Raw genomic sequence first — 12,815 nt, 5'->3', positions numbered from 1 at the left:
AAACGCACAGAATGGGAGGACACAATTTCAGTAAAAGCGAAAGGGGGAAAGATGGCTGTCTGTTGCGCTCCCGCAGCGCGCCTCGCTAAAGGTGGGTCTGCGGCAGGTGAGACAGTTTGTTTATCAAAAGGAAACCCTAAGAATTTGGTATTTGTTTTGAAAAATTTACCTGGTAGGAAAGATTTTAATGAGTTTAGTTCAACAGAAAACAAAACGCAGAAAAAAATACTTCCTTATGCGCAAAAGGCGCATGAACTCCTGAACCACTGAGGTGTTACATGGATTCATTTCTGACTGTGACATATTTCTTGAGAGAAAAATCCAAAAATAGCCATCAGAATAGAACAACGACATATACAGATTTCAATTATTTACAATTACAGTTTTTCTTAGTCGCTTTAGTACAATTCTGAGATCAGAATTGAAGTTTACAAATATATGTGTGCATTTCTCAAAACAATTTGTACAAACAGCAAAACACTACGGATTTCTTGCAAAAGCCTGTAACTTGCTCAAAATCTTTAGTTCATCTCTCAAAACTAAGTGCCATCAGAATGTCAAGTCCTTGTGTCATTGTCTACGAACAAGACAGTCAAATTACTTAGTCGTGTTGTCAATATAACTGTGTAATAGAGGGAGGTTCTGATGTAAACTATGGCTAAAGTTTTGATGACAATTATTGTAAAATGTAAGTTACACCTTTTTTGTTTGATTGCAAGAGACTGGACAAGATTCACATTTACACTTTTATTGTTCATATTGTAATTTGTTGACAGACCATGTCATACCGACATAGAAAAAACCCACTGCAAACAGTAACACAAAGGGAAAAAAAAGATAGGACAATATTCTGTACAACAGTACAGGCAGTGCAGTGGGAATTGGTGTGGTCTTCCTACACCTCTTGTCGTTCCTGTGTGTTAGGCCACAAATTCTCATCCACATCACAGTGAATATCCTCTCTTGCAATGCAGCGAAATATGTTTGTCACATTATGACAACTTGGTCAACCATTTTGCAGTTAATGACTTATACGATGAATGTTACAGGCACAGCCCTCTGCTTTGCCCTCATCTTGTTGCTTTTCACTTCAGTTAATTTTCTGATGATGTTCACCTGGGACTGCAGCTTCATCAGCTGGGACTGGCCGTCTGCTGGTCATGTGGTGCTCCTCTACCAGGAGGCCGGAGCCTATTAAAGCACACCTGGGAGCTGAGCCTGGCAGAGTCTGGTGAATTGTCTCTGGCTGACGCTCACTACGATCCTGACTCTCTTTTGGCTGCATGCTTCTGACTAAGCTGTTTTCCTCAGGTACGTGGTGGGAGGTTGTGATCAGGCAAGTTTGGGGCCCCATACATTTTCACACGCAGGTTGAACTGTGTTAGACACGCCAGGTAAGGGGTTGGTGCCATTTCTTGTAATGTTTTGTATGTTTGTATTTAGACTAGTTAGGTAGTCTTTTGTTCTTTTGATTTATGGGTTTAGTTGCAGAGTTAGGCCTGGTTTTGTTATATTGAGTTTATTTATCTGGCACAACCCAAACGTCACTTCCTCCCCCACAGGTAATTGTTTTCAGCAGCCTGAGTCTTTGAATATTATAAACCATAGTTATATACATCATTTCTGACTTCTTGTCTTATTTCATGGTTGTGCTGTTGCGCCCTCCCCAGGGACGTAACAAGTGGGGGCTCGTCCGGGATTACACAACCATGGAGTAGGCAAGTGGTTTATTTTGTTGTTATAGTTTGCATATTCTTGTAGAATCAATTATGAGCTTTACTCTGCAGGCGTTCCTTGATAGTCCAAGGATCGAAGTCCTTGAGTCTTGTCGTAAGGCCGACTTATTGTGTGTTGCCGCCCATTTTGATAAACCTGTGTCTAGACATGCCATTAAAAGAGAGCTCAGGGCTGAGCTTGTAGAGCATTTAGTGGAGTTAAAGGTCCTTGTTGCCGGTGTCCCGTCTGTCTCTAAAGCTGAATCTGCCGGTGTGGCTGTTGAAAGCAACGCCGTGGTTGTTGTCACGCCTCCAGGAAAGGTAGAGGGGGCTGAGGTCCCTCCTGCGACTTTACCACGCTTTGATCCTTTGTCCCCCGAATTAGGGAGTTCTAGCAGGGATGCTAGGCTTAAGCTTCGGCTCACACGGCTACGTCTGGAAGCAGAGGAGAGGGAGAGGGACAGAGAGCGACGGGCAGAGTATGAGCTCCGCCTGCGGGTTCGCAGAATGGAGATTGAGGCGGACAAGGAAGTCCGGCTGAAGCAGCTGGAGGTTGAGGCTTTGCAACACTCGGCAGCACAGTCGTCGATTTCGGTAGTGGCAGACACAGCTACTGCTTTAGCGGTTTCTGACGGGAAAAGGGGGTGTGATGTGAGCAGAAACATAGTGATGGTACCTACGTTTCATGAGTCTGAGGTGGATTCCTACTTTAAAGCTTTTGAACGCATAGCAATAGCTCTTGACTGGCCAGAGGACATGTGGTCCATATTGCTCCAATGTAAGCTGGTGGGGGAAAGCTCAGGAGGTTGTATCCTCTCTTTCTGACAGCTTACAATGCACAGTCCTGATGGAGTCTGGGATTTATCCCGCTTGACCAGAGGCAGGTTTTTTTTTTTGGCAATACTTAGTTGTAGGTCTGTCTTTGTACAGCCTGTGTTGTCTCTGTCATCTGTCCTGGGTTTTTGGGCACTGGAATGCGCATTTGTGGCTCGTGTTAGCACTTTGTTTCGGGGTGCTTTTCTTTGTGCCTTGTGCTGACACTTTGCTTGAGTCATTTTGCTCATTTGTGTGAATTTGTCATTTGCACATCTTTGGACACCAGTTTGTGGTTTTGAGTAATCTTCTGCTTCAAGTCCCCTGGTATTTCTTAGGCGGATGTCCAACCACAACCAGCACCTTATGCGTTGGGCGCTGTTCGTACAGGACTACAACCTCGAGATGCACCACAATCATACTCTGTGTAGGTGAGTGTTTTTCTTCGTGTGTGGTCTGGACTTGTAAGGGTGGGGGTGTTACAGGCACAGCCCTCTGCTTTGCCCTCATCCTGTTGCTTTTCACTTCAGTTAATTTCCTGATGTTCACCTGGGACTGCAGCTTCATCAGCTGGGACTGGCCGTCTGCTGGTCATGTGGTGCTCCTCTACCAGGAAGCCGGAGCCTATTAAAGCACACCTGGGAGCTGAGCCTGGCAGAGTCTGGTGAACTGTCTCTGGCTGACGCTCACTACGATCCTGACTCTCTTTTGGCTGCATGCTTCTGACTAAGCTGTTTTCCTCAGGTACGTGGTGGGAGGTTGTGATCAGGCAAGTTTGGGGCCCCATACATTTTCACACGCAGGTTGAACTGTGTTAGACACGCCAGGTAAGGGGTTGGTGCCATTTCTTGTAATGTTTTGTATGTTTGTATTTAGACTAGTTAGGTAGTCTTTTGTTGTTCTTTTGATTTATGGGTTTAGTTGCAGAGTTAGGCCTGGTTTTGTTATATTAAGTTTATTTATTTGGCACAACCCAAACGTCACTTCCTCCCCCACAGGTAATTGTTTTCAGCAGCCTGAGTCTTTGAATATTATAAACCATATTTATATACATCATTTCTGACTTCTTGTCTTATTTCATGGTTGTGCTGTTGCGCCCTCCCCAGGGACGTAACAATGAACTAATGACTAGGTGTTTTGAGGAGTAAGACTATTGCACAGTGAACTATATAATACATTTTGATCAACATGACATAAACAATTGATAATGTAGCAAAGAGCAGAGAATTGTACATAATCATTTGCATGGATGTACCAAAGCAATTGCAACTTGTTCAAAGAAGTGAGAAACTGCTTATATGATGTGCACAAGTGACATCATGATGTGAAGATTGAACAAATAGTTTTGGGAATTTCATTCTGATCTGAGAATTGTACTAAAGCGACTGAGAAAAACTGTAACAATTGAAATGTGCCACAAAATGCGGTTGTAGTTTTTTATGTCTCAACCTGCCCTTTTATTTGAAATTAATTCACAACACTTTAACATACCTTACATTACAGGTTTAAGGACAAGCAGAAAACCAGTGTAGGCTACCTAAATACTAAAAGAACAATACTTTGAGTGATGTAAGATTAAAAATAGCAACAGAGCATCAACAGACAGTCATAGCCAGGCAAAACAGGGTCAGAAATGGTAGTTTACTCTGCACCTGAGGATTCAATTCAAGGACAATTTGTTGGTGTAGCTTCAATAAACCACATTTTTCATATGAAGAAGAAAAAAAAAGCTTTACAAGAATTGCAATATTTAATTAAAAATGGTCAAAATTAGCACATACAGAGAAACCTGCAAGATATTGGATTTAGCTATAACTCCATTTCAGTATAGGCAGGGAAAAGAACACTACATTTCATGGTCTTTGAAACATGCAGAAACTTGAAACTTTGTCAAGTTTGTTGGTAAAACCTGAAACAAACCTGGCAGGTGATTTTCGTTTGTATCTATTGCTTCATTAGTGCAACTGACAAACACAGATGCTGGTATTTCTTATCAGCAAATCAAGGTCAGAAAGTTTACCATCCAGTTATTTGGATGAGATGAAAACATGTAAAAACAAGTTGGACTGACAGACTGTTATTGTTGCGTGACATTTGATCAGATCTGTAACAAGATTCTGTTGTTCTGAGTGGATTTTTGGGATGCATTCAACAAACTCATCGAGAGTAAAAACACATTTTTTAAATTTGCCAAGCCTGCAGGAATAGTCTTCTATTATTCATTGTTCTCCAAACTGCGATCCACTTGATAAAATGTGTGAGGTAGAATTGTAAAACTGCTATGAAACTGTTTGTGTTGTGATACTTGTTTCAGCAAAAACGAAAAATAAAAAACATTAAAAAAATCCAATAAAATAGTAAATACAGTAAAAAAAATATTTTGTACAGATTCAACGTTGCTTTAAAGAATTATCTAGAAAGGATGGAAAATCCAATCAATGTTCTCCCCCTTGTTTTATTCAAGTCTTTCCAAAAGGATACACATCTGCAACCGTTTCTTGTTTTTATGAACGTTTTGATAAATCAGACCATTTAAAGTTGTGTATGATGTGTTTTACTATGCCAAACAATAATAGACTGTATATTAAAAAGAAAATAAGAACTTCTAACAAAACCATCTACTGTTCATCAGAATTAAATGTTGTTTTTTTTGCCAGCAGATGGCGCAGTGAGCTAAATACAAATTACAAATCCGTAGAAGAAGAGTTCACCGATAGCTTTCAGTTTTCCTAGTCGGCTACATTTTGATGCTTCATTTCTGGACCTTGCGTGTGCTTTTAGGTAAATATTTAGCCTTTTTGTCTTTAATTAACTAGTTGGCATTGTTATAAAATACTAGATTGAACCTCGGGTAATCACAGTTGTGGAATTTCGAATAGTTTGGTAAAAGAAAGCTAGCGGTGTTAGCATATTTTAGGCTCCTTGTTGTTTTCACTATGAAACTTTTACTGTTGCGATTGTCGGACAATATTCTATTTATATTTGTTATCCATCATTTGTTCTTCCGTCCTTATTATTTCACATCATTTTCTGGATTTAGGTTTTCAGAATGTTTTATTATCGCGTAATTACATGTTAACAAGAGGCGCGTCGTGGAATGAACTTTTATTAAACCATGATCATCATGTCCTCCTATTAAGGGTATTTCATCAGTAATGGATCAGAAACTTTCTTATGATGACTACCAGCTTCCAGTCGTGTTTCTTCCTGCTTATGAGAACCCACCTGCATGGATCCCCCCTCATGAGGTGGGTCACATTCAGCAGAACCAAGTACCGCTCATTTAAAATGGGCGGCACTTGACTATATTGTTTGTTCTATGATCATGTTCATTCCTAAAATATACTTAATCTTGGAGTTGACTTTGAATTAGTGGTCAATGATGAAAAAGAGCACCGTGCAAATATAAGAGTGGTTGATTCCTTAAAGAACACGATTGTTTAAATCTTAACATATTAATTATGTGTCAGATCTCTGCTCAAAACACCAAATCCTGGACCTTTGATAATTAGACATTAAATCATTCCAACTGTAAAAACAGAATGTTAAGTGCTGAAAATAAAATTAAAAAAATAAATTAATACAGTATCAGAAATAAGTATTTGATCCTTTGATGATTTTGTAGGTTTGCCCACTTAAAGAGAAATGGACAGGAAGAAAAGGACATTTTATGAACACTTCTTTACATCCTATTTATGAAATTGGATTTATAAATAGAAAGCAGAAATATAAATAGAAACTCCTAATAAAGATTTATCACAATCATTAAGTTATAAAAGTAAAAGAAAAGAGACAAAACGCTTATTTTTCATGTATTTCTTTGGCAAAACTTGTTTAAACTTGATCAAAGCTCACATTTGAAATGGTTCAATAATCCAGCGAGTTCATCACCCTGATTACAACAACGAGCTGACCCAGTTTCTGCCTCGAACCATCGTGTTGAAGAAGCCTCCAGGAGCACAGTTGGGGTTCAACATCCGAGGGGGCAAAGCGTCACAGTTAGGCATCTTTATATCAAAGGTTTGATTCCATTCATTTTGTCATAATGGGGAGTCTTTTTTTTTCAAGTACCTACATCGGCGTGTGCTGCCTTTGTCATGTACCAACAGGTGGTTCCGGATTCAGATGCCCACAGAGCCGGTCTACAGGAGGGAGACCAGGTTCTTTCTGTAAATGATGTAGATTTCCAAGACATAGAGCACTCAAAGGTGAGTCTGTTTAGTCGCATTAACTTTATTTTTCTATCACCAATAGCACAGAGGTAATTTCAGGACACCCTCCAAACAAGTAGAACATGTTCAGTACAGTGCATTTTGAAGCAATTCAATTGTTTTCTAATCCTACATAACCCCAAGCAACGGACGGCAACAGGTCCCGCAGTCACACTTTCATCTTTAAAACAATAAAGGCAGTAGATTAACCTGTATTGACACTAATAAACGCAAGAACCATCTATACAAGACATACAGCAGGGCGCGCCTCAACAGCAGCAAAGTTCAGGGTGAAACACAAAGAGATTTCTGGCTCTTTTTCAGTGCCATACAGCATTCTAAATCCTGATCAGAGCAGATTATTTCTGGTGGTCAAAAAGTGATCTATAACAGTTTGCTAAGGACTTGTCAAATAAAAGGAGATTGGATAGAAGTTCACAAATGTACGAAAGTCCTCCATCCATGATCTGTTCCCGTTTAGTCTATAGCAAAGAATGTGTAACTTAAGGAAAATTAGGGTGTAAAGAACAGTAAATGTGCAGTAAGGTGCTAAATTGGTGGCAGTTTAGCTCAGGCGGGAGAGCAGGTTGTCTAAAAACCGAGCGCGGCTATTCCGCAGCTCACCGTTCCCCCCAGGGGAAGGGTCAAATGCGGAAAACAATTTCCCCATCGTGGGACAAATAAAAGTAAATTAAAAATAAAAGAAGGGTACTGTAGAAATAAAAGCCAAGTGAACCAGGTGGACACAACAAACTATCCTGCAGCCGACTGAAGAGGCAGGCGCTGCAGTTAAACTATGGAAAAAGGGAATGAGAAGTCTAACACAAAATGTATCTCCATACAATCAAACAAAGTCCCCAAACAAAGTTACAGCCAAATCTCACAACAAAGTGTTACAGCGTATCAGACTGAGCCAGATGCAGCACAGAACAGGCAAGACTGAGGGAAGGTTTAGCAACTTTAACAACAAAAATCTCCATTCCAGGTGGGAAAAAAACGTAAATACCGTCATGACGAAACAACACTGACCACAGTGCGGAGAAATCCTAGCCAAAACGGAGAGACACAGCTGAGTGGGTGGAACTTTCCAGTTGAAACCACAGCTGACCTGCACCAAAAACAAAAAGGGGGAGGGCAAAACAAAACAGAGACTGTCAGACTGTCACAAAAAGCACATGAGTTTACAAGGACAGACATGAAACGCTGGACGCTGAATCGGGAGTAGCTGCAGTCTGCTGGTGAGACACCTGTAGACATCACTCATACAGACATGTAGACTCATGCAAGGACACACACACAACACCCAACGAGTGCCGAACATACCGAGGCCGTAGCATTCCCCTCCTTGAGCCACAAAACCAAAAATCGTTTTGTTTTTATTTTGTGAGCCAATCAACAAAGTTTCTTTCTGTTTAGATGCTCACCTTGGCTAATCGAGTTTAGCCCTTTGCAGTGTTACTGGTATCTGGGCATCAGCCACCATGTTTCTGAATCTTTGGTATGACCAGTTCTGCCAGTACTGCACCAGTGGAGCCCAGCACATGAGATGCTGGTTGCGGTTGTATATACGAGAGATGTATATGCCAGAGGAACACAAGTGGGTAGAAAATTCAATGTGCAGAAATGTGAGCATTGCAGCCAACGTCTGCTGTTCAGCAGTAGAATAGTTCTGTTGATGTTTGTTGAACCCTCTGGAAAAGATGTTCTGTACCATCCCCATCCTTTGCTAAAAATTGGAACCTCCCTCTCTGTGAATAGCTACATAGACAGCGAAATGCAGCATCCGAGGCGGGGACCGCTCCCCCACAGCTAAGTGCTAAGTGGTGATGCAAGTTCAATAAAACATTGAAATAAGGTAAATTAAAATAACGTGTTAAAAATCTAGTTTGAGTTCATAAAACAAGATAAAATGGATAAATAAATAACAATAAACGAATAACTAAAAAAAAAAAACTAAATAAATAAATGCATATAAATCAATGACTAAATAAGTAAATAAAAGTAGTAAAAAATTATCTGAATGCCAGGTTAAAAAGATGGGTCTTGAGCCTTTTCTTAAAAGCATCAATTCTCTCTGCGGCTCTCAGGTCCTATAAACGGGGGCCATAGTGTTGAAAAGCAGCCTCTCCATAGGTTTCTGTTTTTACAGTTGGAATGATCGGAATGAGGCGCAAGATCGTTAAGACATTTAAAAACTTTCAAAAGTATCTTAAAATAAATCCTGAAGCATATGGGGAGCCAATGCAGGGATTTTAAAATTGCCATGATGTGATCCCGCCTCCTGGTCTTTGTAAGAACTCGTGCAGCAGAGTTCTGGAGAAACTGAAGGTTATTAATGTTAGTTTTTGGAAGAGCTGCAAGCAGGGCGTTACGGTAATCAAATTTACTCATGATGAAAGCATGCATTAGCATCTCCATTTTAGCAGGAGAGAGTAGTGGGCGGACTCTAGCCAGATTTCTAAGATGATAATATACAGTTTTAACCACCTGCTTTATATGGGGATAAAAAGGACAGACATGAGTCCTTTGTAACACATGTGAGTTTGGCGCCATCTGGAGTGCAAAGGCAAGACTTTATTATGTATGATAATGAATTATATACAGGGGTCCCAGTCTTTAATCACAGGAGTAACGTTCTAATGTAGGTGAAATCTGCAAAGCAGTCCTCTTCATTTTTACAATTACCGTATTATTGATGTATTAAAGCTGTAAAACCCGTCACTACACATTTTATGCACCTTTCTCAGTCAAACATGAACATTTTTACACTTTTCTCTCTTGTTTAAACTCTCTCAAAGTTTAAACCTTCGTAGAAATAGGTCCAGTTTTCATAAATGAAGCTAAACATCAGCTTGACAAGCTCAGATGCATTCTATACTGAATGGGAGACATGGCGTAAGAAGATTGATTGATAATGAACCAATCAGGACACAGAACACAATGCCCTGTTAAAAGAAAATGCTTACAATTTGGTGAAAGGTTAACCCCATTATAGCAAGGGACCACTTTAAGTTAACATGTTATATTTGTACAATCACTTTAGAGTTTTGTATGGTCCAACAAATTCCAGAGAAAGAGTTGAACCACTAACTGGGATTAAAACGACGGCTGGACTTCACTTTTCACCCCATCACGGTTCTGTAGTTTTTTTCCCCCCACTTGTTTTGTGAAAAAAAGTGCTAAAAAATCCGTCAGCGAATCAAAATTCTCACAGAGTACGTGACTTGATTGAAATGCAGAACGCCCAATCAAACATCCTCTGATACATACGTCACTGCACATGCGTGTTTAAATACACTGAGCGCAAACTCTGTCAGTTATCAGAAAGTGGCTACTGGCCCCGCGGCACGTCAAGTCCCCGGCAAAAGACCACTCCGGACAACTGGAGTGTTTCGCCCCGTGAGTCTCCTCCTGCTGCCTGCTCCGTAACCCCCCACCCCCACCCCCATCCGTGGCAGCCTTAAAAGCCATGCTCCCCCCATTGCATGGTTTACAGGAGAGCATGACATACGATAGTCGCTGCTTTCTGTTTTTGTAATAAAACGCCTCATCTGTTAATACTAAAGTATCTTTCTGTAATCTTACTGTGTAGTTTTTTTTATCATCAGTACATAAACAATATAATAATGTATTAATAGTTCATAATACTATGTTTATTAAACAGTTTTTAAATCTCAAAGTACCATATATACCTATATACACAAACACACTAATCTACAGTTAGGACCATAAATATTCGGACAGAGACACATTCTGTCTTATTTTGTGTCTGTACATTACCATTCAAGAATATTCCACTTCTTTGCTTTAAGAAGCTCCTGAGTTGCTTTGGCTGCATGTTTTGGGGCGTTGTCCATCTGTATTATGAAACGCCGCCCAATCAGTTTGGCTGCATTCAAATTATTTTTGTTCGGCTTTCAAAAAGTTTCAACCTAACTGTTGATTGAGACTGAACAAAGATACAGTATAAAGCAAAGAATTCTTAAATTAAAAACTAACTTTTTCTGAAAAAAGTAAACATCTGTTTCAGTGAAAAATATATTCACTTACATCAAAGATCAATTTACCTCATTTGATTCATCCCTTTTTTTCTTAGGCAGCCCTGAGAAAAACATGTACAGAAGGTGGAATGTGATCTGCTGCTGGGCTAACTCAGTCAGATGAGTTCTATAAAGGTTAATCAGCAAAGTATGTTATTGGGCTGTTGATTAAATAAATTAAATCACTTTAGGACAGACACTGTTCTTTTTAGTGAACAGTAACAGTATTTTTAGGACCATTGAAATAGTAAAGGATTTTGGGTGTTTTCTAAATTTACAAAAAAGTGCAGCTTATCTGATGCCTTCTACTTCTACTTTTAATTAGGATTATGTTTCTAGGACATAGTTTCTGCAGAGCAGCAGGAGTTCATTAGAAATTCACCTCTGAGTTGTGGGCCTTCTTGTCCCTGTTGCTGGAAGCTCTCTGTTTACAGGCTCCACTGCTAGCTTACAGCCTCTCTGCTCCGCAACTTAGCATTAGCGGTGCAACAAAAATGGCGAGCAATATTGGAACAATCCAGCCGTACAGTTTGGAGCCAGATGTCAGCTCAGAGGAGGAAAACACAGACGTACGTGGATCTATTTATCGACAAGCGGAGCAGTAATTTTGTGTCCGGTGCAGCATATTTTCTTTGAAACAAAAATCTTTCTCAAACAGCATTATTGCATCTGCTCCCGATTCATGACGACTTGAATAAAGAAATGTAGCTTAATTTTCTTTATGTATTTCTTTCATCATCAGAAAAATGCCATTAGGACATGTTAAAAACGCCAAAAACTCATTTTTTATCCGTGTGGTTATTTCAGTCATAATTGTGAGGACTCTTGCATATAAAAAGCTTTTATTTTCAAATGTGTCATTTGTGCACAAAGATGAGCTATGTTGCTTAAATGAGGCTTCTGTCTTCCTCTGCAGGCTGTAGAGATACTGAAGACGGCTCGAGAAATCCTGATGAGGGTTCGCTTCTTTCCTTACAGTAAGTTTGTGTTCACTTAGCCATCTAAAGTGAATAAAGAGTTCTCACTGGTGGCTTTCTGTTTCCCTTTTAGCCACACAGTAGGTGTGTTTGTCTGATTTGGTACCAAAGGTTCACGTCCTCTTTGAAAGTATCAGAAGACCTGCAGTGTTTGCTGTGGCAATGTTCAGATAACAAACCAAGAATACAAGATCTCCTGTTTGAATTTCTCACACACACTGGCTTTTATCATCTACTATTGTGTTTGTAGAGCATGCTTTATGCACCATCCCAAAACATACATGCCAGGAGTTCATGCACAACGTGCAAAAAAAAAAGGAAAATATTCCTGAAAATGTCCAAGCCTGTCATCAGGTACCAGCATGTCCTCACACACCCACAGTGCATGCTGAGATGAAGATCTGACTACTCTCCATGTATGGACTACAAGAAACACTAGAACAGCCTCAACCCATACTAGCTGGAGAGTAGCAGAGGTATTGGCACAGCTTTTAGTCCAATAAAAGGCTTCTTTCTTCCTTCAGATTATCAACGGCAAAAGGAGAGAACTGTCCATTAGGTGGCAGCAGAGGAAGACGAAGCTTCATCCTCCCACAGACTCCGGCCTTCATTCTGTCTGGACTTCAACAGGACAGATGCACCACCAGCTGACTCATCCTAAACCCTCCACTGGTTTCCGCATTAAAAAACCAGACTAACCACACGTTAGGTTTGTAAATTCTGTTCTGGAGAAGTCAGGAAACTGAAATATAGCTAAACACTGTAATAACGCTTAAAGCAAACTGGACTAATAATCGATGCCTTTCCTTTGCTCACATCCTAATTTAATGTTTCTGTTGCGAACTTGTGAAAAATGTTCAGATTGTGCACCTTTAGTACAGAAAAAAACAAATATTTTAATTATATTAGGTACATAGCTATGCTGTAAATAGAAATCTGTGTAAGAATTCTGGGAAATTTGTGGAAATGCTGAGACGGTTGACTGTTTTTATATGAATATTTAAATAGTGTGGATATAAATAAATCACTCATTATGAGACATAAATCTTGTTTCCTGCA

The 12,815-nt window shown here is 39.9% G+C and overlaps 1 protein-coding gene and 1 long non-coding RNA gene across 3 annotated transcripts; both read left to right on the top strand.

The window, feature by feature from the left end:
• The first annotated feature begins 30 nt into the window (after positions 1-30).
• Positions 31-1,427, top strand: LOC144994863 (uncharacterized). The gene is made up of 3 exons (XR_013658531.1): positions 31-91; positions 1,129-1,231; positions 1,312-1,427. It is a non-coding gene; the product is annotated as an uncharacterized LOC144994863 (long non-coding RNA).
• A 3,758-nt stretch (positions 1,428-5,185) lies between these two features.
• On the top strand, positions 5,186-12,801 carry pdzd11 (PDZ domain containing 11). Of its 2 annotated transcripts, none has more exons than XM_078954050.1 (6): positions 5,186-5,309; positions 5,669-5,776; positions 6,474-6,548; positions 6,638-6,736; positions 11,696-11,756; positions 12,281-12,801. In XM_078954050.1, exons 2-6 carry the CDS (start codon positions 5,684-5,686, stop codon positions 12,313-12,315), a joined length of 363 nt encoding a protein of 120 aa, XP_078810176.1. In that variant the 5' UTR covers positions 5,186-5,309; positions 5,669-5,683; the 3' UTR covers positions 12,316-12,801. The 2 variants fall into 2 exon arrangements, with proteins under 2 accessions (XP_078810176.1, XP_004073168.1); XM_004073120.5 differs by having other exon boundaries at positions 6,408-6,548.
• The last annotated feature ends 14 nt before the right edge of the window (positions 12,802-12,815 follow it).

This window comes from Oryzias latipes, chromosome 10 (assembly GCF_053564925.1).
Source record: "Oryzias latipes strain Hd-rR chromosome 10, Olatipes_Hd-rR_3.1".
NCBI lineage: Eukaryota > Metazoa > Chordata > Actinopteri > Beloniformes > Adrianichthyidae > Oryzias > Oryzias latipes.
Note: the sequence above shows the minus strand (reverse complement) of the source record. Positions and strands in the feature narration are given on the sequence as shown.

Coding starts and splice junctions, on each gene's coding strand:
- pdzd11 (XM_004073120.5), top strand. CDS start 5,684: ATGGATCAGAAACTTTCTTATGATGACTACCAGCTTCCAGTCGTGTTT. Junction 5,777..6,407: donor CATGGATCCCCCCTCATGAG/GTGGGTCACATT, acceptor TCAATAATCCAG/CGAGTTCATCACCCTGATTA. Junction 6,737..11,695: donor AAGACATAGAGCACTCAAAG/GTGAGTCTGTTT, acceptor CTTCCTCTGCAG/GCTGTAGAGATACTGAAGAC.